This window comes from Meriones unguiculatus, chromosome 18 (assembly GCF_030254825.1).
Source record: "Meriones unguiculatus strain TT.TT164.6M chromosome 18, Bangor_MerUng_6.1, whole genome shotgun sequence".
In the NCBI taxonomy this organism is placed as follows: domain Eukaryota; kingdom Metazoa; phylum Chordata; class Mammalia; order Rodentia; family Muridae; genus Meriones; species Meriones unguiculatus.
In genome coordinates, this window is record NC_083365.1 from 35,702,383 (window position 1) to 35,727,920 (window position 25,538).

Below are 25,538 nucleotides of genomic sequence, written 5' to 3' on the forward strand. Positions count from 1 at the left end.
CTGTATGCTTCCCTCCTCTTTGTGATCATAAAGAAAAATGAAAGGATTCTTCTCAGTCTTCTCAAGACTCTTGGCTTAACTAAAGAGAAATGGGTTAGAAACTGAGGGGAAAATAGTGACACCATTCTTATCTCGTTGTTTTTGTTTGTTTGTTTGTTTATTTTCAGATGTACTAAAATAAAAAGCGTCATTTTTGTAAGCATATTAATTTAAAAGTATTATCAGAACACTTGTACATACCAATATGAAGGTAGTTTTCACCCTTTTGTAACAGCAGAAGTCTATATTTGAGAATGAAATTAAATTTCACTAAAACATGTTTTTATCTGTGCTGAATTTCATTTGAACATATATGAAAATTAATTTTGTATTTACTAATTTAAAGAACTTTTTTAAAGCCTTTTAAAAATCATTTTAGTGTAGCATTAGTTGTATTTCCTAGCCTTGTAATTGCATGTAAGTCTGTGAGTTTTTAAAATTTGTTTAACAAATATCTCATACCTTTTTATATTTTAAATTAAAACAATATAGATAGTAAATCTGTGATATGAATATCTTCAGTGTTTTCATATTCAAATTACAGTAACCAATATTTGAAATTTTTTCTCATTTTCAACTTTCAAATAATGATGCGAGAATAAACCCTCAGATCTCTGAAGAATTGTTAATACGATATAGTATACTTACTGGCATATGGATAGGGCTTTAAAGGTATTAATTATATTTATTCAAACCTACAAGAAGATTTCATTTTTAAGAAGGATTTCTCATGCCGTATGGATTATGTTGTAAAATAATAGCTCAGTAGTATCTTTGGTGAATTGTAAAATAGCTTAGAAAGGAGCATAATGCCCATAGTTGGTGTAGTGCTGTGGTAATCAGGAGGGTGTGAGGCTAAGCTTCATTAACTGCTGAGGTATTGTATCTTGGGATTTAGTATACCATAGAGAACATAAAAGTGAAAAGGGTCATACTGTTGGAATCGGATTTTCCTAGTACACCTGTGAAAGCATAGTCCACAAAACACACATCAGTGAGCACAGAAAAGTGTGAGTTACAAATGTAATAATTATGTTTACAGCATCATATAGAAAAGCATAAGTATTTCTAGTGAAGTTAACAACTCTTTGGGAGGGGGCATGGTTGGTTTTGGTTTCTTTATGTGGTAGTCTCTTTATGCTGTAGTCCTGGCTGTACTGGAACTCACTAAGTAGACCAGGTTGGCTATGAGCTCACAGAGATTCTCCTGTCTCTGCCTCCTAAGTCCCAGGATTAAAGGTGTGTTCCACTTTGTCCTGTAATCTTTTTTATAAAATATATATATATATATATGAATGTGTGTGTGTGTGTGTGTGTGTGTGTGTGTGTGTTTTGACATGTGAGTACATGACCTTGGAGGCCAAAAGAAAGCACAAGAGCCCCTGGATGTGGAGGTCTAGACAGCTCTATGCTACCTGTTGTGGGCGCTTGGAACCTGGCTCTGCCTTGACATGAGCAATCTGTGCTCTTAACCACTTGACCATCTCTCCAGCCCAATTAATCATCTCAAGTACTCAAGTATTTTGACATTGGAAGTATATACAAATTTGGCTTCATATTAAAAATTTTTTTAAGTGGAAACTATTGTTTTATTTACAAGATGGTGCTGTATTCTTTATTCATGTCAGCATCCTCACCTGTCTCCTTGGACTGGGAGAAAGGTTTTATTCTTTTCGCCCTATCTTTTATATAAAAGTTAGGAAGTCTACATTTGACTCATTCATGACACTTGATCCTGCCACAAGACCTGTTAGCACAACAGTAAGAGAATCATAATGCTCTTTCTTTCAGGAAAGAAGAATATAAAAACAAACCATTTCATATGTTCCATTGTTACTCTGAGTTAGATGTTTATTTTTTTTCTTAATTTTATTTTTCTTATTAGTTACATTTTGTTAACTCTGAATCCCAGCGGTATCCCGCTCCCTCATTCCCTCCCCAATCCCACCTTCCCTCCCTCATCTCCTCCCTGCACCTTTCCAAGTCCACTGATAGGGAAGGACCTCCTCCCCTTCCATCTCACACTGTTTTATCAGGTATCTTCAGGAATGGCTGCAATGTCCTCCTCTGTGGCCTAACAGTACTGCTCCTCTCTTGGGGGGTGGGGAGGTCAAAGAGCCTGCCATTAAGTTCCTGTTAGAAATAGTCCTTGTACCCCTTACTATGGGAAACCAATTGGTTACTGAGCTACCAGGGGCCACATCCGAGCAGAGGTTGTAGGTTATATCTATTCATGATCTTTGGTGGAGTGTCAGTCTCAGAAAAGACCCTGTGCCCAGATATATTTGGTCCTTGTGGAGCTCCTATCCTTTCCCCATCATACTAACTCCCCTTCTTTCCTATGATTCCCTGCACTCTGCCAAAGGTTTGGTTATGAGTCTTAGTATCTGCTTTGAAACACTGCTAGGTAGAGTCTTTCAGATGCCTTCTGTGGTAGACTCCTGTCATACGTTCAATGCACATCCTATTTGTCTTTCTAAATGAGGATTGATCATCTTACCCCGTATCCACTTTCTTGATTATCTTTTTTAGGTGTAGAGATTTTGTTATGTTTATCATATCTTATAGGTCTATATAAGCGAGTATATACCGTATTTGTCTTTCTCCTTCTGGGGTACTTCACTCAGAATGATCTTTCCTAGATCCCACCATTTGCCTGCAAATTTCATGATTTCCTCTTTTTTGATTGCTGAGTAGTATTCAATTGTGTAAAAATACCACAATTTCTGTATCCATTCCTCCATTGATGGACATCTGGGTTGTTTCCAGGTTCTGGCTATTACAAATAAAGCTGCTACAAACGTGGTTGAGCAAATGTCCTTGTTGTGTACTTGAGCAGATTTTGGGTATATAATCCAATTAAAAAATGGGGAACAGAGCTAAACAGAGAATTCTCAATAGAGGAATATCAAATGGCAGAGAAACACTTAAAGAAATGCTCAACCTCATTAGCCATTAGGGAAATGCAAATCAAAACGACCCTGAGATTTCACCTTACACCCATCAGAATGGACAAGATGAAAAGTGACTACACATGCTGGAGAGGTTGTGGAGAAAGGGGAACCCTCCTCCATTGCTGGTGGGAATGTAAACTGGTACAACCACTTTGGAAGTCAATCTTGCACTTTCTCAAACAATTAGAAATAGTGCTTCCTCAAGACCCAGTTATACCACTGCTAGGTGTATACCCAAAATTTGCTCAAGTACACAACAAGGACATTTGAGTTAAATGTTTAAAAATAAAACTTTGTAAAGGTGTGAAAGAGGGCCCTGATCTGTGGCCAACTGCTGTAGTAATTGAATATTAAAGAACTTTGTTACTGGTATTCTGTTGAAATGGAAATTCTGTCAAAATACTATATTAAATTTTTGTTTGATTAGAAACAAATTTTATAAAAAATGCTGCAAAATTCTAAGAGTGATTATTCGTGAAGTGGTTAGTGATCAAACTGTAGGCAGCCGGTGTTGGCATACTCTACATTAGTTTTAGCTTCCAGAAATACGTTAAGTACAAACCTTTCCTTGATAAAATTTTTAAATTTTAATACAGTATTCTTTATTCCCCAAACCATCACTTAATCAATATACTTATTTACTTATTTCACTCAAATTATAAATAGTAATATTGAAATCAAGCAGATATTTAAGATACAAAGAGTTTCCTTTCTTTAGATATATAGCATGATTTGATGGTTTGGAATTCAATTTATAGCCTGGGAATGTGTTTCACAAGTCTTGTAAACTATAAAATTGATTATTCTTAATTTTAATTTTTGTTGAATTAAGTCCTTAATTTTAATTTTTTTATATTTTGTTTCATGTTTCCCCTAAAAGCATAGTAACAACACTAAAGTATGTGGACTTAGAGGAGCTTTCAACTAGGCAAATTAGCAGTACTTTACCCTTCAGACAGACCTAGTAGGATGACGTTTTACAGATTGGTACAGTGCTGAGAGATGTTTTTGGTACTTGGCTCACCCACTATACATATACATTGATCTCAGATACACAATCTAAAGGCGCATCTTTGGTTTCTGTACCACTGCAAAGAGAAGAGTAAACAGCAACAGTAAACTAGGCTAACATATCTTCTTATTTACAGTTCCTGTTTAATTTGTACTGAAAAATTTCCTAGCCTTCTTTTAAATGACACAAGCCGCATTTGCATGTCAGAAGAAAAGAGATGAGCACATCAGCAAGCTTCTCACCCAGAGAACTACTGTCTTCATCCCTCTGATGCACACTCACTGGCATGCATGTTTTTTTCTACCGGAAACACTTTTCACAGTACTCTCCACTTTGTTCTTACTGGTGATACCATACTTTAGTCTAGGATAGAGACATTTAGATTTAACTCAACTTATTTAGATACTTAATAAGTTTCATATAATGATAGTTTAGTCTTGTAATAATTTTAAGATCTCTTCTCTCAAATTTTTATAAAATTTTGAGAGGGTGGAAAAAATGGCTCAAGAATTGAGAGCACTAGCTTTTTATTTTTTTTTTCCAGAGGACCTGGCTTTGACTCCCAGCATCTTCATGCCTCATAACTCCATTTTCAGAAGATCTGATGCCCTCTGCTGGTTTCTATAGGAAACAGGCATACAGTGGTTCCAAAGACTGCAAGCAATACACTCTAGGGGTAGAGAATAAAATAAAATAAATTCAGTTGAAATATATCCAAGGCCTAAATATAAAAACTAAAAGTCTACATTAAGAATGGAAATATCTACATTCCAGAATAAACAGAAGTTTTTACTACTAAATATCAAAAAGATAAAAATTTGGGGTGAGGGGTACATTTTTAAATGGGGAAAAAAGAAGCTGGGATTCAGCTCAGTGACAAAGAGCTTGTCTATGTGCTAGGAACATGTTCAGTCCCCAGCATGGAAAAAAAGCCAGGTAATATCAATAGTTCTAGCTTATGTGAGGATAAAATAGAATAGGGAGGTTAAGGCCATCCTCTGAAGCAACTAGATGTTTTAAGAAAGGAAGGAAACAAAAATGTAGGTGGGAAAAGCATGATAGATGTAATCAAAGGAAGTTATACAGATGTCCAAATCAGCACATGTTAAAAGGCTGAGCATCATTGTCATCTGGGAAATTCAGACTCGAGCCATACTGAATATCATTTTATTCCTACTAGTATGTCTTTGTTAAAAAAGAAAAGAAGAGAAAAAAAAGTGTTGATGATAATGAAAAGGTAGAATGCTCATAGATTATTGATCAAAATATAAAAATGTGTAGTTCAGAAAACATTCTAGTATTTCTTCAAAAAGTTAGTTATAGGGTTATCCTATGACCGAGAAATTCATATACAAAAAATTCTGTAAACCTGTGCATTCATTTCCTCTGTAGTGTAATGGGTACCCACTTCAGTAGTTTGCAGAGATGTGACAATGTCAGAGCCAGGGCCACAGCATGCTTCTGAAGTTACTGCAACTCCACAAAGCCTGAACCATTGCCAAAGTTCCAGTCACTGCAGGAGCTTCTGTAGTAGCTCATGCTGTCAGGGGCTAGGGGTGTTACGTGACAAGGAAAGTTCCTTTCTTTTTTTTTTTAATTTTAATTTTTATTTTTTATGTGAATTACAGTTTATTCATTTTGTATCCCAGCAGTAGCCCTCTCTCTCATTCCCTCCCATTCCCACTCTGCCTCCCTCATCTCCTCCCATGCCCTTCCCCAAGACCACCCTAGCCTATCGGTCTCATCAGGACTGGCTGCATTGTCCTCCTCTGTGGCCTGTTAAGGCTACTCCCCACTCAGGGGGAGGTGATCAAAGAGCCAGCCACTGAGTTCATGTCAGAGTCGATTCTGTTCCCATTACTAGGGAACCCACTTGTAGATTTAGCTGCCATGGACGACATCGGTGCAGGGGCTCTAGGTAATCTCCATGCATGGTCCTTGGTTGGAGTATCAGTCTCAGAAAAAGACCCCTGGGCCCTAATTTCTTGGTTCTGTTGCTTTCCTTGTAGAGCTCCTGTCCCCTCTAGGTCGTTCATCTCCCCCTTCTTTCATAAGATTTCCTGCACTCTAACCAAAGTTTGGCTATGATGGGTAGACTAGTCTTTCAGAGGCCCTCTGTGGTAGGCTCTTGTCCTGTTCCCTGTTTTCTCGCTCTTCTGATATCCATTCTGAGTGAGGATTGATCATCTTACCCAAGGTCCTTGTTCTTGCTTAACTTCTTTAGATGTACAGATTTTACTATGTTTATCCTATATTATATGGCTAATATCCACTTATAAGTGAGTATATACCATATGTGTCTTTCTGCTTCTGGGATACTTCACTCAGGAAGTTCTTTTCTAGTTCTGACCATTTGCCTGCAAATTTCTTGATTTCCTTGTTTTTAATTGCTGAGTAGTATTCCGTTGTGGAAATGTACCACAATTTCTGCATCCATTCTTCAGTTGAGAGTATCTGAGTTGTTTCCAGGTTATGGCTGTTATGAATAAAGCTGCTATGAACATGGTTGAGCAAATGTCCTTGTTGTGTATTTGAGCATCTTTTGGATATATGCCTAGGAGTAGTATAGCTGGATCTTGAGGAAGCGCTATTTCTAATTGTCTGAGAAAGTGCCAGATTGATTTCCAAAGTGGTTGACGCATGCGTGTCAACACCTGCCCAAGGACTCTTGCATCCTTCACACTCCTAGATGGGTGTGGCAATAAAGCATACAGTCATGGATTTCATTTCATATCTTAAGGTGCATAAAAATCAGTCTCAGCTTCTGCTTCTATGTTGGACATTTGCCAGATTGCAGTTTAGCACACTGTCTTTGTGCTGGCTGATTATGATGTCTTCCTAGAGTATATCTGGAGAAGAACTTATCTAGTCTTATAGCTAGTCAGCATATTTATTGATTTAAGTTAGGGTCGTGTGAAACTGTACCTTATTTCTTATTAAGACCAAAACTGTTGGCCACAATCCTTTCAAATATTCAAATATATCACTTTTCCAATAAAAAACATTTAAAATAAAATAATAGATTCTTGTATGAATATTCATAGTAATATAACATTCAAAGTTAGAAATGATCGGGTGGGTAAAGAAAATTCAGTATATCCATACATTTGCTTATGAAAAAGAATGAAGATGTGTGTGTGTTACAATGTGGAGAAATATGTTAGGTGAAAGAAACCGGACATAAATTTTTTTGTCATTCTATATAAAACGTCTAGAATAGCAGAATCATAGAAACAGAAAGATTAGTAGTTAGTTGGCAGTGGCTCATTAAGATGTATGGGGTGTCTTTGCAGATTGGTGAAAATGTCCTGAAGTTGTATAATGGCTATGATAGCTAATCTCTGTTGTTAACTTGTTTGCAGTAAAAGACTCCTGGGAGATTTACTCAGGACAGCACTGAGTGTGACAGTAAGGACACTTTCAGAGATGATAAGATCATGAAGTTTCTGACTTCATCAGTGGGTTAATCCATTGTAAGATTCAGAATTTGAATAAACTATTAAGATCTGGTGGAATTGCTGAAGGTGAGATTAGTTAGAGGAACTTGCTGGCTAGAGGCTCGCTGTTGACAGTATGTCTTAGCAGGCACCCTTCTTGCTATATCTGTTTGCATCCTGCGTCCTGTCGTTTTGAGATGAGCAGTTCCACTCCTCCACCCACTTACACTTTGGAGTGTTACCCAGCAACAGGCCTGGGCACAATGCAGCCAGATGACCGTGGCCTGCACTTCCACAACTACGAACCTTTCCTTCTTCTGTCTTGTTTAATTTCGGTGTTTGTTACAGTAAAAAGCTTATTCCATGATAAGAACTGCACAACTCTGAAATGGATCATAGACTTTAAAGTAGTGATTTTACCATATTTTAAAACATGTCCCAGCAGTCTTGAGGCAGAGAAGGGAGGATTATGAATTTGAGGCCAGCGTAAACTATGCAGCAGCACATAACATGACTCTGTTCTCCCTGCCTCCAGAAGAAAAATAAAAAATACAGTGGCTTTTGATCTTGAAAAATAAAAATTGCAACTAAGATAATCTTAAAATATAAAGTTATGTTTGCTAATATAAATTCCCACATTATTTGTGATTCTGGGCAATAAAAAATACAAACAAATTCATGATATATACTTTTTTATAAAATGTTTTTTAACTATAGCACATGACAGAAATATTTTTAAAGTTTCTTTTATAGCTACGTCGTAGTAGGTCACCTTACAAATAATAAGTTGAGATTCAGTGTCTATATTTAATATAATATTTTTAATTCTGTTTTCATTATTTAAAAAGTAAAATGTTTGCAGGTGCAAAACGCAGCAATTTAATATGGGAAAAATAAGTGTCTCTATTTTCTGCTCTTACTTTATCCATTATTTCAGTGAATGAGTATTTTGAATTCTGGAATTACAAACCAGTAAACAGTTTGTGCAATGCTTTATTTTATCTCAACAATAATTACATGTAGTATGCAGTGCTGATTTCAGATTTTCCTTAAGTATATAATATTTTTTTTAGCATACACTGATTCTTGCTAGAATAGCAACTGATTTTTGTAAATTCAGATATTTTTGAATCCTAGTTCATGGCAAAATCATTAAACTTTATATCTGACATTATACCCCTTTTCTGTTTTAGAATTGTCTGTATTAAGGCCATGAATATAGCCTAGTTGGTAGAATGCTTTCCAGCATTCACACAGCCCCACATGAATGGGACATAATGGTACACATCGGTCATCCTAGCAATTGGGAGATTAAAGCAGGAAGATGAGAATTTCATACTCATCTTTGGCTGTATAACAAGTTCAAGGAGGTCCAGGAGTACCTAGGACACCTGTCAGAAACAAAAAGAAAAAAAGAGAAAGATTTCTGTTTGTGCTTAAATCAATTATAAAGCATCTATTTAAATTCATTGAAAAAAAATTTAGCATTATTGTCATTTTGGTTCAAGAAATTGTCATATTTAACCTTGATGCCACATAATGTGTCCTTTTGTTTTCTTAGGAACTCCCTGCACCACTACTTGATGATAATGGTAAAAAGGAGTTGGAAGATGTACATAATCCTAAAACACCGGAGCCTGATATTAACATGAAAATAGCCTGGCGATACCAGTTACTACCCAAGATGGAGGCAAGTCAACATACAAACTTCCTCTACAATTTGCAAATGTGTTTCTTTTCACTTAGAGAAACTCTGGTTTACCCTGCTAGGTTTCATGCCTTGTGGCTTTGGCCCAATTTTTCTTTTTGAAATGGGCATATTATTCTGTGCCATTAATATATTAGAAGCATGTAACTTGTTGATTTTCTGTGTGTCTCTTCATAGAGGAAAAGGTTAAATGTCTTCCTTTTCCACTGTACTTTTTGGGATAGTATCTTTCACTGAACATGAAGCTTACTGTTTTAGCAAGCACAAATAGAATAATTTAAACATTCCCTCCTTTCTTTCTCTCCTTCGTGTCTTCCTTACTTTTCTTTCTTTCAGACAGGTTTCCTATATAGTCCAGGACATGCTTCACTTTCTATGGATGTCTGTGTAGCAAGACCCTGGAATGTTCCTGAAGAGACTGCCTACAGTTTTAGAAGAAACTTTTGGGCACTGGGGTTCTGAGTAATATTAGAACCTTAATATTTGGGGATTCTCACAGATGAGCTAACAGCATTCTGCATTATGAGATGAGCATGAGACCTTAGACCCAAAGGTGAAATATTATAGTTAGAAGTGATGTGCTTGGGTGTTAAGCTGATAAGAGATGATGTCTTAGTCAAGGCTACTATTGCTGTGATAAAACACCATTATTAAAGCAACTTGAGGAGGAAAAGGTTTATGTCACTCATGGTTCTAAAACTGTTCGTTATCAAAAGTAGTAGAGGATAGAAACTCAAACAAGGCAGAAACTTGGAGGCAGGAGCTGATGCAGAGGCCATGGCCAAGTGCGCTTACTGGCTTGTTCCTCATCATCTCCTTAGCCTCCTTTTTTTTTCTTTTTTAAATTTATTTATTATTTATTACAATTTATTCACTTAGTATCCCAGCTGCAGGCCCCTCCCTCGTCTCCTCCCAGTCCCACCATCCTCACTTTTTAATAAAACCCAGGACCTGCACCAACCACAATAGGCCAGGCCCTTTCACATCAATCACTAATTTTAAAAATATCCTACAGCTGGATCTTACGGAGTCATTTTCTCAATTGAGGCTCCCTGACTCCAGCTTGTGTCAAGTTGACATAAAACAAGCCAGTATAGAAGGATTTATAGTGATTACCTTCAATGTTAACTTGACTGAATTTAGAGGCACCTAGGAGACACACTTATGCTTCCAAAGAGATTTAACTGAGGAAAGAAGACCAACCTGAATATGACTGTGCCATTCCACGGGCTAGGATCCTGGGCTTAGAAAGCAGAAAAAGCACAGAGAACGTGGGCATTCTCTCTGCTTTCTGACTGTGGAAGCAAATGTAACCAGCTGCATAATTCTTCTGTCCTACCTTCCCCACCATGTCAAACTGTTGGAGCTAACTTTGAACTATAACAAACCTTTCATCACTTAACTCATTTCTTGCCGATAGCAATGAGAAAAGTAATGCAGTATTTCATACTTAATATGTTCACAGAATTTTATAATTAACTGTTACCATACCTCCTCCATCCGATGAGACTTCTTTGTAAAGATAGAGAGCTTATTTTATTTTCTCCTGTATGTCTACCACCTATAGTAATGGCTATATAGTAAATAATAATAAATGTAATTATTAATAGTTAACAAAGTGTATTTATTCATTTAGTCTGCAAATATCAGGAAACCACCCATCAACTATGTATCAAAACATTCATATCAAGTAATGACAAACCATCTTTTTTTCCTGATCTTTTGTGCAAACTGTCTTTGTACACATATATTTTGTTTGAAAAGCATTATTTAAAACTTTTAGTCAGATAGCTATAAATAAACTATAACTTAGAGCATTTGTACTCATATATAAAGGACTAATTTTCTTTATATATCTCAACTCTATTAAATGAACAAGAAATGAACAAGAAAACTCAGTTTTTACAAGTCAGCAAAAATATAAAAAGAAAAGTTTTGTGACTCTTCAACATCAAAAGCAGATATGTGGTTTTAGTTACAGTAAGAGAGATGAAGATTAGAACTGTAATACTGCCCTGTCACTGTTGGGTGATAGGCATCATAGTGTTCTAAAATGTTTGTCAAGATACATTATTAGTGATAGAGGGAAAGTAGAGCTCTCGTTCTTTGCTCATAAAAGGACGGGTGATAGAAGCTGGCCCAATGGGTAAAAGCACTTGCTGTAGTGGCCTGACAATGTGTGATTGCATACTCAGAACCCACGTGAAAGTGAGAGAAGAAACCCCCTTCACCAGCTTGACCCCTAGAGTGTGCACGTGTTTCGGCATACCTATGCCCACACCTAACCCACACATTGTACCCACAGACACAACAGTTTTAAAAAGAAAATGTTAATATAGGAAATGAATAAGGCTGATCAAGTGTCTGTGGATTACAGTGTCAAGTCCTAAGAGTGATCCAGGCAGGGTCATGTGGTAAGTTTATGTTGAACTTTTTAAGGATTCTTCACACTGATGTCAAAAGTGATTGTATCAGTTGTAATCCCACCAGTACATATAATCCCACCCTGTCCCCTTATCTTCTTCAGGATTTGTTGTCAGTTGTTTTGTTGTTCTTAGCCATTCTGATTTGAAATCTCAAAGTTTTGATTTGCATTCCCTAATTGCTAAGGACAGTGATATATTTGTATATATTCTATTTCTTAGCCACTCTTTATTACTTCTTTTAAGAACTCTCTCATTGCACTCATTTTTACAACTCTATTTTATTTGGGGAATTTAGGACTCAACCTCCCTTCCAACCTCCCAACCCTCCATAGAAGAAGGTTAGTTGGAAGAGAGTGCCCTTTACTTCTCCTCCTGTCTAGGATTGAGGGTGCTTTTAGGGCTCCATACCAATCTCCATCAGCCAGCAGTCGCCTCAGCCACCGCATTTCTCTCCATTTGTCTCTCCAAACCGCCACACGTTCCGCCTCTCTGGTCTCTCCAAACTGCTACTCTCCGTACACCAACACCAACCACATGCCACGCCTTCTCTTTCTCCGCTCTCAATTCATATACTTGGAATTCTAGACCATGCCCCTCTCTGTACCGAGTGTGTTACCAGCTGCGCTAGACAGTTAACAAGTGTGGGCAAACTACAGCTCATCTAAAATCCCACAATTGGGATTAAAACAAAAACATATTTACCCAACATAACTGAGTTTACAAGAAACTAAAACTTCCATTACATGCTCTCTCTGTTCAGGTCCCAGGGCCACTGTTGAATGGGTCTTTTTTATTGTTTTGCTTTTTATTTTTATTATTTTAGTTCTTTCTGTATTCTAAATATTCATCCTCTATCAGAGTACTGTTGTCGAAGATTCTCTCCAGCTCTTTGGTTTTTCTCTTGATTCATAGATTCTTTCTCTGTACAGAAAACGTTTGAGTTTTCTGAGGTCTCATTTGTTAATTGGTCTTAGTTTTTGGGCAAATGGAATACTATTCAGAAAGTTCTCTCCTACACCCGTATCATGGAGAGCACTACCTAGGTTATCTTTCTCTCCTACACCCGTATCATGGAGAGCACTACCTAGGTTATCTTTCTCTCCTACACCCGTATCATGGAGAGTACTACCTAGGTTATCTTTCTTTCCTACACCCGTATCATGGAGAGTACTACCTAGGTTATCTTTCTTTCCTACACCCGTATCATGGAGAGTACTAACTAGGTTATCTTTCTTTCCTACACCCGTATCATGGAGAGCACTACCTACGTTATCTTTTGGTAGTTTTGGTGTTTCAGGTTGGCATTTAGGTTTTTATGTATTTCACTAGTTTTGGTACTAAGTGACAGAGTGGATCTATTATTATTCTTTCACATGTGGGCATTCAGTTTTCCCATTAATATTTGAAGATGCTGTCTTTTCTCCAGTGTATCTTCTCGGCCTATTTGTGAAAAGATAGATGGTGTAGTAAGTAGCACATACTTACATTCAGGTCTTCAGTTTTATTCCATTTATCTTCATGTCTGTTTTTGTGCCAGCACCATTTTGATTTTATTACTATTGCCCTATAATATGAACCTTCAGGGGCCATTCTTATTCAAACCACTAAACGTGAAATGAAACATGCTTACTTATGTTGTGTGATCTGGAAACCAGTTTGCACGTATTTTATTGAATTATCAGGAATATGTCTATTGTTTTCTCATGTTTTGCCCTTATTCATTTTTAATGTCAGAGTAACAGTGGCTTTATAGAATGGGAGTAGTTCAGTGTCTGTCCCTTTCTGTTTTCTAGAACAGTATGAGGAACATTGGTGTTGGCTGTTTGCTAAAACTGTAGTAGAATTTGATATTGAATCTACTTTGTTCTGTGTTTCTTTTCATAGACTTATTACTACTTCAGTGTGATTTTGTTGGAATCACTGTGGATCTGTTTAAGCTGTTTATATCCTTCTGATTTAATTTTGGTAGATCATCTTTGTCTAGAAATTTTGTCAGTTTTTTAGAAATTAACTTTTCGGTGTATTCCCTAATGATGTTTTGATTTCATTGAAATCTCTTACTGTCTTCTTTTTCATCTCTAAAATTCAATTTCAATACCTCTCGAGACTCCTCCTCACCCCGTGTGTGTGTGTGTGTGTGTGTGTGTGTGTGTGTGATTTGTTTGACTACAGGTTTTACAGCTTTAGTTTTTTTTTTCAAAGAATCAAATTTTCCTTTGATGCATTCAGTTCATCATATCCATTTTATTAATTTATAGCCAACTTTTATTGTTTCTTGCCATCTAATGCATTGAGATTTTGCATTGTCCCTGTTTTTCTGTGACCTTAGATTGCATCATTGAGTTATTTCTTTGAGATATATATCACTAATTTTTAAATGTAAATACTGTAAAAACTTAACAGAAGTGCCTTATCTCAGTTACTTTTTTTCTGTGATAAAACACCATGATCAAAAGTGACTTACACAAATTCCTTTTGGCTTACAGTCCATGATGGTGTAGGAGGCAGAGGAGCAGGTGGCCAGAGTGGGAAACAAAGAGATCATATCTCCAACCACAAACAGGAAACAGAGAAAACAAATTAGAGGGGGATGAGGCCATAAACTCTCAAACCCCATTCCATAAAGACTTCATCTCATAAAGGTTGCATAGCCTTCCCGGTGTCACCCATAGCAGACCAAGGGTGTAAATATGTGAGCCTGTGCAAGGCAGTTTAAATTGAAGCCACAACAGCTTTCTTTCTTTTTTCAATTTATTCATTTTTCTTATTTATTACAATTTATTCACTTTGTATCCCAGCTGTGGCCCCCTTCTCTTGTCCCCTCCCAATCCTACTCTTCCTCCCTTTTCTCCTCCCATGCCTCTCTAGCAGTCCACTGATAGGGGAGGTCCTCCTTCCTTTCCCTCTGACCCTAGCCTATCAGGTCTCATCAGGACTGGCTGCATTGTCTTCCTCTGTGGCCTGGTAAGGCTGTACCCCTTTAGTTTTTGTTATTTGAATCTAAGAATAATTCAGGTGGCCTGGTTTCTTCAGCAACCAAGTGTTCACTAAAGAGTGTATTATTCATTCTTCAAGTGTATATGTAGTTTCTGTTTGTTTTTTGTTTTTCCCCCCAATGATTTCTACTTTTCTATTATTGTCTGGTAAGATACATAAAATGAATTCAGTTCTTTTCCATTTGTTAAGATTTTCTTTATAGCCTAGATTTGGGGTTCTTTTTGAAATAGTTCCATGAGCTATTAATCAAAATGTCACATATGAACTTGTTAAATCCATTTCTTCCATTATATAACATGTAACTCTTTAGTATCTATATTTATGTTTAACTTGAGTGACATATCTAAAGATGAAAGTAAGGGGACTGAAGTCATTCACTGATGTTGTATTAGGACCTATTTCATATTTTATACCAATTATTTACCAATTAATATTTGTTTTATAAATTTGGGATATGGAATATTTGATGCATATATTTACAATTGTATCTTCTGATGAATTGTTCTTTGTATTAATGTGGCCTTTGAAGTTTTTATTTGCTTTCATTTTTATGCCTCTGTGTGTATCTATACATCACATGCAAGGCTGGTGCCCACAACGACTAGAAGAGGGCTTTGCAATCCCCTTGAACTGGAGTCTCAGAGGGTTGTGATCTGCCCTCCGGTTGCTGGGAATTGAACCTGCGTTCTCTGGAAGAATAGCCATCTCTCCAGCACCAATATGGCCTTCTTCATCTCATTAGTTTATCACAGAATAGAATAGCTTTCCAGTATATTTTCAGGTTCCAATCATTTGATATGTTGATTCCAGCCTTTTACTCAATTTATTTTCTTACCAGTGAATTATGTTTCTTAGCAGAACTGATAGTTGGATCTTGTTTTTTAATCCAGTTAGTTATCTGCATTTCCCATTATTGATTGAGCCTTTTTTTTTTCTTAATTGAGGTTTTTTAAAGTGAATATTGAGACAGGTTTTCTTTCTTTCTTTCTTTTTTGACTTTTTAAAAATATTTATTTATTTTTTTAAGTATATGAGTACCCTATCTGCATCTATACCTGCATGCCAGAAGAGGGCATCAGATTACATTATAGATGGTTGTGAGCCACCATATGGATGCTGGGAATTAAACTCAGGACCTCTGCAAGAGCAGTTAGTGCTCGTAACCACTGAGCCATCTCTCACTGAGCCCAAGCCAGGTTTTCTAATTCCTATAATTTTGTTATTGTTGTTGTTTTTCTGGTTGGCTGAATTATTTTCTATTTGTTATCTCTCTCCTATTCGCCCCCATTTTGTTTGTGTGTGTGTGTGTGTGTGTGTGTGTTTTCTGTCTTCCCTATTGGTATTAGAGTTTTGTTACTTTAAATATGTGAGTCTCTGGGAGCCATTTCTCATTCAAACTACGACAATGTACTTTTTTGTTTTTATATTCCTTTATTTTTTGTATTGGACATTATTGATTCTTTCCTATTTTTCTTTTGTTCATTTTTTTCTTATGAAATTTATTCTTTCCTGTGATCTCAAAATTAGACTCTCTTCCTTCCTCCTCTATGTATTGTCTTTCTGTAATTTCTGTCTGTACTGGTGGTTTAGTGATCATAAACTCCCTTTATTTGTGCTTGCCTTAAAATTCCTAGGTCAAGTTTTAGAAATAGTTTTGCTGGATGGAAAGGTCTTTGTTGATATTTATTTTCAAGACTTAAAAATATAGCAGTGCATGCTTTCATGACATTTTTGGGTTGCTGATGAGAGGTTTTTTGGTTTGTTTGTTTTTGTTTTTGTTTTTTTAATATATATATTATTGCTTTCCACTACATTTTTTAAGATGAGTGTTTTACCTTGTATTTCCAGCAATTCTGTTTGGTTGACTTCAGAATCTCAGTTTCCTTACTGTTTCTCTTTTTTTAATTTAAATTTCTCGCATTTATTTCAGATCTTTTTGTCTGCTTCATGTTCTAGTTTTATAGCATCTAATGTTTCTTTTTAAAATGTGTATTTATGATTTATTTATTTGGTGAGTGTGTACATGTCATGGTCTGTGTATGAAGGTTAGAATACATCCCTGGGGAGTTGCTGTTCTACTGTGTGAGACCTAGGAGTTGAACTCTAGCATCAAATGTCTCCACCCTTTAAGCTGACCCTCAGGCCCTCATAATACTACTTTTGCTTTGTATATTTAAAATATTAACTGTGGTCAAAGTATTTTCTCTGGTCATGTCTGCTTGGAGTTCTAACTGCCTTGTATTTGGATATCAGTTTCTTTATGTTTGAGAAATATTTTAGTGTAGTGCTATCTTGAAAAGCTTTTACAGCTTTTATCTCAACTATTTTCTCTGCTGTGCTTTCTTGGCTTTGGTCACCTGATTATATCACAGAGTTCTTATACATCGTGGTCATACACTCATTTTATTTTCTTTATTGAGTATGGCATTATCTTTTCTCTGGCCCCTGTTGCCTGATACTCCTGCTTCTCCTTGATCATGTTAGTTTGATGATAATTCTTTCCACTGCATTTTTAAGTTGTGTGTTTTACTGTGCATTTCTAGCACTTCTCTTTGGTTGATTTCAGAATCTCAGTTTTCTTATGAATATTTTTCTCTGTTTTTTATTTACATTTATCTTCCCTGTTGCTGACCTTTTAATCTATTTTGCTAATGCTCTTACCCGAGTTCTCAGCTTATTTCCTTCCTTTAGTCATCTGCTTATTTTACTCCTCTATGGATCCGTGCTTCTTTGAAAGTGGGATTCTGAAATCCTTTTTTGACACTAGAGCCATTTTACGTCTTTCATTTCAGATGCTGGGGAGTCGGGAGCTTGTAGAAGTTTATTGGCTTTTTTTCTCATTTGTGTGTTTTGTTGTTGTGTTATGTTTTTTTATAGCCTTTGCAATCGGTGTCCTCCAGTTTTTTCTATCTTATGTGAGTCTTTTTGGTGCATTGATCTTTGCTTGGTCTTATGTTCCCACTACTATTTAGGACAAAAGCTGCCTGTAATAACCAATATTATTTGACAGAAAATCTGATGTTTTTCTGCAGTAGTAGATACTAGGTATTCGTGTACTCCTGTTATGTCCCTGGTAAGATTCAGGCAGAGGCACTTCAGATGGTAAGTGTGTGTAGACTGTGACAGAGGGGCTGCTGTAGTTGTGGAGGTTCTCTGTGTTCGGTTGCCATTCAGCACATCACCACAGTGTATATAGGCAGTGCCATCCTACCTGTCTTCCTACTCAGGTGTGCACAGCTTGTGCTCATTCACCTGCCACTCAGCCTTTCTCTGGCTACCAGGTTCTGTAGCACTCTGCCTGAATGAAGTACAGTTATCATTTGCCCCATATCTACCTTGGACCCAGGGGGTATGGCTGGATGCCAATGGCTGGCTGCTTCCCCTGTAGGTTTCCTCAAAATTCTCTGGGAATTTTGTTATTCTCTTGTGCTTATGTCATCCTTCCTTTTCTCCACACTTCTCATTTCTCCTCACACTCTGTTAAATCGATAATGTTCTTTGACACATCTTCTCTTATGATAGAATCGTTTTTTTTCTATCCTGACTTTGTGTGTGTGCACACATGTGGAGGCCTGGATTGATGTCAAGTGTCTGTTGTTGTTTTACAGTGCTGAGAATTGAACTTAAGGCCTTGTACTCGCTAGGCAAGCATCTATCACTGAGCTATAGTCCAGCCCAATACCAGATATCCTTTTTCACTTGTTTCCACTTTAATTTTTGAGATAGTGTCTCTTACTGAACCTGGAACACGCTGGCTGGCCAATGAACATCATTGAAATGCCAGTCTCTGTCCACCCACCCCCAAGACAGGATTACAGATGCATACTACCATTTCTAGGTTTTTACATGGGTATTGGAAATCTTTACTCAGATCCTCATGCTTATGTAGCATGATTGAGTCATTTTCCTAGCCCATTTATCCTAACTTATACTTCAAGAGAGCTCACAAAGGCAAAGCCACCATCTTACATGGGATTCCATTATTCCTTTGTAAACTGTAATTTAAATGGTATTCTTCCGTTTATTCACTGTCTTGTTTTTCCTGGGGGGGTTTGCTGAGATACTTTATTATCTACAGTGATTTCCTTTTTCACTCTGCACAAACTATTACTTTGTCTTTCACTGCTTTCTTTTCTTGAAGACCTGATCTAAAGTAGGAAATCATATGTCCATTTCACTGCTTGTGCCTATTTTAGGTATGTGAGCTCAGGAAGAGAAAGAAAATATTTTGGTTTATTGGCATGTGATATGTGTTCTAGAAAATGAATTACTGAGCAAATTAAATGTTAACTTAAATTGCAATCATTAATACGACAATAAGTAATCACTTTTTATTTTATTATCATGGCTCAAATTTGTTTACTTCTATTTACAAGTGTATGCTTCCAGTTTTAGAAATAAGAATCATGTCTGGCTTCTTTGCATTTCTTTTTGCCCATCATAGTAATTTTATGTTCAGTGATTAACACATAACAATGATACTGGCCAGCACATATCATCATCTTTTTTATAAGTCTAGGCATTACTTTGCAATTCCCAGTTTGAACATGAGGCAAAAACATTGAGCTTTCTATGTGTCCTTGATGAAAATGCAGTTTCACTATTATGGTTTAAGAGTAAAGAAGTAGAAGTAGTCCACAAGAGCCCTGTTGATTATCAGAGATGCCCTTTAATGCAAGTTGTTACCAAGCCTTACAGGAATAGTTCTAGTCGACTCAGGGAAAGTGAGTAGACAAGAAGTGAATATAGAGATAGGTGCTAGGCAACATGTGAATGCTTCACTCACACCCGAGGATGTATAGGTTAAGTTTAGGAAACATAGACTCCTTCTTATCTCACTAATTTAGATTTTCTATCATGGTCGACCTTCCCTCTCCATGCTTGTCAGTACACACCTACAGATTGCTAGCTTGCAGTGCTTTCTGGATTTCGTTTGAGAATTGTAGGACTCCAGTGTCAGCCTCCAGTGATTCATGGCAGCATATCAGATTTTTGTTATATAATTAGTGGTTTAGCTACACAACAGTTCAGTGTGCAACAAACTTTTTTCCTGTAAGGCAATGTAGTTACAAAGGACAATGATAAATTTTCTGATTCTCTAATAAATCATAACTTAGTCATAATCATATCTATATTATGTTCAAATTTATAAAGCATTAATTGCCAATATTGCACAGATTATTTCAAGAGTATAATAAAGTCATGATTAACCCAGCTCTAATGACGGAGCTGAGGCTCTGTGTGGCCTAGAGAGTGATTGGATTCTTGCTGTCTGAAATACAGACTCAGAAACAAGACTTGTTAACAGTGGCAAGGTATTATCTCATTAGATATTTGTGCTGCAGCTGCTTCCTCTGCACTTTGTTGCTTTCTGACACACTGGAGATAGAGTGTGGTGGTGGTGGAGTGTGCTCTTGTTTTGTTGCTCTACTCTCCGCCTCAGCTCCCATCACATATCATTTATTATCCCATTAAAGACTTACTTCTATTTTTCTCTATTCCACAGATGTTAAATTTAAATGAAGTTCGTGAAAGCGCAACAAAAGTTGTCATATTAAAATTACAGCAACATGTGTATAGCATGTGAACAAATGCATGGCTTCTCATGATAGGTTGATAAAAAATGCAATTTAATTTTTATGACAATGAGATTTTATAGGTAAACACTTACAGTAGTAGCATTGAATTTTCATTTTTTAGAGGAAATTGCTAGGTCTCAAAAGATTTCAGTATTTCAGAAATCTGACTCTATGCTAATACTGTGTATCTTAGATAGTAAAATTTGCAAAATTTCTTATTCTATAATAATATATTGTTTTGCTTTCCTTTTATTGAAAGATTGAAGTCACTGAAAAGAAATGAAAACTTTGTGTCTACCATATCAATCAATAGTTTTGCCATCATATGTAATATTAACACCTAAATAAGTTAATAATAATAAAAGTAAGAATAGTTTCCAGTTTTATTTTTACATTTTAATGAATTTTTGTGTTCTGTATGTAAACTGTCACAGCATGAAATCAATTTTCTGCTTTGATTCATCCAAAATCTGGGAATTCTGTCACACTAATATTATAATTAAAAACATTAATAGTGACGGCAACTTAAAAAGCATACCTTGCTTTTTGGTAATTTGGTGTATTTCTGTGAGTGCATGGGACTCACAGAACCTTCAATCCACTAATAAATTTATTAACTCAAACTTAAAAGAAGTGAAAAGTCTCTCTTTCTTTCTCTCTCCCCATGGTCAGTCTGCTAAAATAGATTATTCATGCTTATTTGATTCAGGTAGGCTTTTGCAAGCTTCCCTACTAGGCCTGGGAATGTGGTACATTGAGGCCTTTTCAGAGGCTTCTGACATAGACCAAGCTTTTATTGCATGGTGTTTTATTATAGCCAAATCCTAGTCTCCACCCAGTTTGTAGGCACTCAGCTTATTCTTTTGAATCAGGAAAGGTTATCACCTACCTTAATCCATGCTACTGCATGGATTAAGGACACCAGTGTGCCCCAGGATTCTCAAAGAGGATCCTGGAAACTTCTGTTTTTTTTCTTTTTTGCTGTCTTTACTAAATTCTATTGGGCCTTAGGGGGATTTGCATCTGAAATGGGCAACCTGGTGTTTTTCTCAATGAAGACATCAGATCAAAGTTCAGTTAGTCAAGGCCTTTCTGAAACATTAAGAGGGCTTGGACTTACACAATAAAAAGATGAGCTCTCGCAGAGATTGCAGTAAAAACATTCTGAACTATAATCCGGATAAAGAATCAATTATAGGCCAAAGAACAGACCTTGTTTAAATTGCTTTAGACTAATAACTTTACATTTAAAAACCTTTACACCGTAGTTTTAAGAAGCCTATTTTAATGTCATATTACTTATTTGTCAATACTTTTCATAATAAATGGAGAATTTGTGCCTTAGGAGCTATAATTCTGCACATACTGTTATTGCGTTGAAAAGATTAGATTTAAGCCAACTAATAAGTGTCTTTCATTAATGAAAATAAATAGTACCTTATGGAGAGATACACATTCTTTTTGGTTAGAAAATAAATGTCACACCCACAGACTCGATTTATGAAAAAAATGCTTCTTTTAGACTTCATGATGTTTTATTTCATGTGACTGTATAATTTGATGTTTATAGGTATTTAATTTCAGAATATGAATCATTGAAATCATAAATGTAAATAGCTAGTGTCGAGCAAACTTATGTTTAACTAAATAAAAAAAAACTGTCACTCTGTAAGAGAAGGCTGTACTATGAATTCTCACATTTCATTAGACACTGTAGCTGTGATGAGCGTCCCCAAGTTTGCCAGCTTCTTAGCACTCAGGAATGGTCACAGTAAAGTTCATATCAGAGCTTTTACCAGCTGTTGCCAGGTGGAATTTTTTAATAGTTTAACCAATTTATGTAGAAGGGTTTGGGGATAGAGGATGCGTTCATTAAAATCAGTCAAGAGTCCATTCAGAACAATAGTTAATAGATTTTTACTCACATATGTAAATTAAATGCCCATAGCCATTGGTTTCCTAAGAAAAAGATGGTTTCTTGAAGAAACTGTTAATAAAAAATGTCAAACCATGAACATGATCATGCCAAGTTTCCAGTGATCTCACGTAGTTTCTATGCATCCTCTCACTCTCACATGTCTTCATTCTGTTTGAACTCTGGTACATTTTACATCATCAGCTTCATTTCCGTTTATAAGAAATATTCTACAAGTATACATACTATCCTGTGAGCATTTAGTTGTAATATGATATGATAGTTTTAATATGATGCTCAGTTTAACACATTTAAATACTTGATTTCTTTGGGGGCTTTCAGACAATGAATTAATTTGGCTTAACTTCATTTAGTTCTTAGCTTCTCCTTATTCAATTTGTCATTAAAATTTGAGCTATTATCTGTGAATTAAGGGTTATGTATATTAAATTTTAACTTAGAAAAAGAAATGTACTGAGTAGTTTTTAAAATGGGAGAAACATATGAATTATTATAAACTTAGGAATAATTAACAGTGAAAAAAATTTGATAGAAAGTTTAATTCCTTTCTTATGTAGTTTGGCTAATAAAGTCTATTTTATGGATCCTTAATTTTAGCAAGTATATTTTTATCAGCCTTTCACCATTAACATTAGTGTATATAAATATGTCATTACTTTGCCTGATGAAGGACAAACAAATTATAATATAATGTTATTTTAATAACCAGGACAATTTTCAGCAGGTCGGACCAGTGTCATCTTCACGATTTGGTCACTATTATGATGTATCAAAAAGGATTCCTCAGGAGCTACTAGAGGGTTCCAAATGGCATGGATTCTTTCTTCCAGAACACATGTCTTCAGATCTTAAAGAAGAATCTTGGTAAGTCTTTGTTGTATAACAGCAAATTCTAATTTCAAAATCAGTAGATTGCATTTTTACCTCAGTTTTGAAAAATGCATATGCAAAGATATATCCCAATAATGCTGGTTTTCTACAAATATTTAACAAATTACATTTGTATTTTGTAATATCTTATTATATGTTCTTTTTTTTCTGGTTCTGTACTACTTATTGTTGTGATTTATAATGTGGTAGGTCTGGATACCAAGCAGTTTCAATTCCATTTGATTTTACTTTCCAGGAAATGTGAAACAATTCTAAATCAGGACTTCAATCCAAAATGCAAATAAATATCTCATAAATTCTTTGACATAATTATTCTGGGGAAATGTATAAAGCACTGTTCCTTGCTAATACCTTTTAGAGAATGATCTTTTAAAGGGTAAGCCAGTATATGTTTTTACTTTTCTTCCCTTCCCTCCTTTCTTATTGAGTCCTGGCTGAACTCAAACTGTGTACCCAATTGTGACCTTGAAATTCCTGGTTCTCCTAGCTCTACCTGCAGAATGCTGGGGTGACTGCTATATGCCACTTTACCACTATGTGGTCTTATGCAGTAGTGAGGCTTGAATTCAGTGCTTTTTGCATGCAAGGCCTATTGACAACCAAACTACATTTCTTGCCTTATGTTTTTTAATACTACATTTATATTATGACATTGTACTTTTAGTGGTGCTATAAATAAAAGTCTCTAATTTTAGGTGGAAAGATAACTTGGAGTTAGAATTCTGCAATGAAATTTTCTTTTCTAACCTGTTTATAGTGCCAAAAATTTAACAAAGCAGAATTCTGAAAGTTACAGACTCGATATTAAATAATGTTTAGGTATTAAGAAAACTTACTTTTAGTTCTAGATTTTAGCCTCTGTTTTCTTTAGCACTGTCAAATTATTTTCAGAGAAAACTATTGAGAGAGTTTATAGATGGGCGATTGTAAAATTGAATGACTTGAATGTCTTTAGTCTCTACCTAAGAATTTATTCAATACTATTCAACTTTTTCACTCTGTTAATGGGTTGCCTAGTCAATTGTAGAGACATAAAATGGCACCAAGGTGCTATTTTGGTTTTAGTGGCTATGCTAAAGAGCAACTACTATGTGTTGGACACACTTCTACACATTTGTGTTTATTACCTCCTGTTATCCTGTATTTAGCAAATATTTCTGTTTTCCAGAAGATACTGACATACACTGATTAGCAGGGTCTAGGCTGAGTAGTGGAACCAGAAATAACATGTTTTGTCTCATTCTTTGTGCTTCATTCCTTTTGAAGGTTTTAGTTTCTGTCATTTTCATTGTTTTGTTGCAAACAAAAAAGAGTACTAATAAAGGAATGAAAACATTGTTCTGATACTGGCTTTCATCCTCCTGTGTTCTTGGGATACTCCCTTGAATTTAGGGAAATCAGTACCCTTGTGAAAGGGTTGTAGGCTAAAAAATAAAACTACCACATTACTTGCCCATATTACTTTTGTTACTGTTAATTTTGAATCGTTATATTAGTTCCCATCTTTTACTTCCATTTGAACTAAAAACACACACATACACATGTCCACAAAAAGTGATAATTCCTACATTTAAAGTTATTTCTTTCTAACTCAGAATTCTGTGTTGGCAGTAATTCTGTACTGTTTTATTCATGGAATGTTCTACCATATAAATGTGAAATATGAGCTGGGGCCATAGCCTGGTTGTAGAATGCTTGCCTAGCACAATTTCAATACCTAACACCACAAAAATAAAATAAAGCATGTATTAAGGGTAGTATAGCTAAACAAAAAAAATTAAATTTCAAACATGTATTTAGTTTAAGGAACAAATATATTTATAACAAAAAATATGAGATTTTTATTTATTCATTCAGGTAAATAGAGGAAGAAGGTAATGTTAGTCTAATGCCTCTTTCAAGAGGGGGACAGTTCAGGTATTTGAGTGTAGCCTATTCATTCAATTCTGTTGTTGTTTTGTCTTTGTTATTGTTGTTGTTTGAGACAGGGTTTCCCTGTGTAGCCCAGGCTATCCTGGAACTCACTCTGTAGACCAGGCTATCCTTGAACTTGAGATCTGCCTACCTCTGCTTCCCAATTGCTGGGATTAAAGGTGTGCAACAACGATATTTATTCAGTTCTACCAGCAGCTCTCTAAGCTGAGTAATATCATCACAGTTTACAGGAGCTTGAGCTCAGAGATGCTAGGCAAATTTACTGCTGCAAATTATAAGTCACTAGTCACTAAGGCAATGGTTCCTAACCTGTGGGTCATGACCTCTCTGGGGGCTGAATGACCTTTTGATGGAAGAGTCGCATATTAGATATTCTGCATATCAGATATTTACAGTTAGATTCATGAGAGTAGCAAAATTACAGTTATGAAGTAGTAGCAAAAATAATTTTATAGTTGGGGCTCACCACAACATGAGGAACTGTATTAAAGGGTCGCAGTGACCACTGCAATAAGGTAACACCCAAAACCATGTTTGTAAAAGCTCCGTGGTTTTGGAAATGTGCAACTCACCAACCTGAGGGGCCAAAAAAATTGCTTTGATGAAGTGTGAGGATATAATCAA

The 25,538-nt window shown here is 35.9% G+C and overlaps 1 protein-coding gene across 2 annotated transcripts in view; it reads left to right on the top strand.

The window, feature by feature from the left end:
• The window catches only part of Elp4 (elongator acetyltransferase complex subunit 4), a 210,893-nt gene that overhangs the window by 46,520 nt on the left and 138,835 nt on the right, over positions 1–25,538 (top strand). The window contains exons 4-5 of one of the 2 annotated variants that reach the window (XM_021654336.2): positions 9,004–9,132; positions 22,798–22,952. In XM_021654336.2, the coding sequence (XP_021510011.1) occupies positions 9,004–9,132; positions 22,798–22,952 (284 nt within the window). The remainder of the gene's footprint in view (positions 1–9,003; positions 9,133–22,797; positions 22,953–25,538) is intronic. The other variant, XM_021654338.2, reaches the window with a different exon arrangement.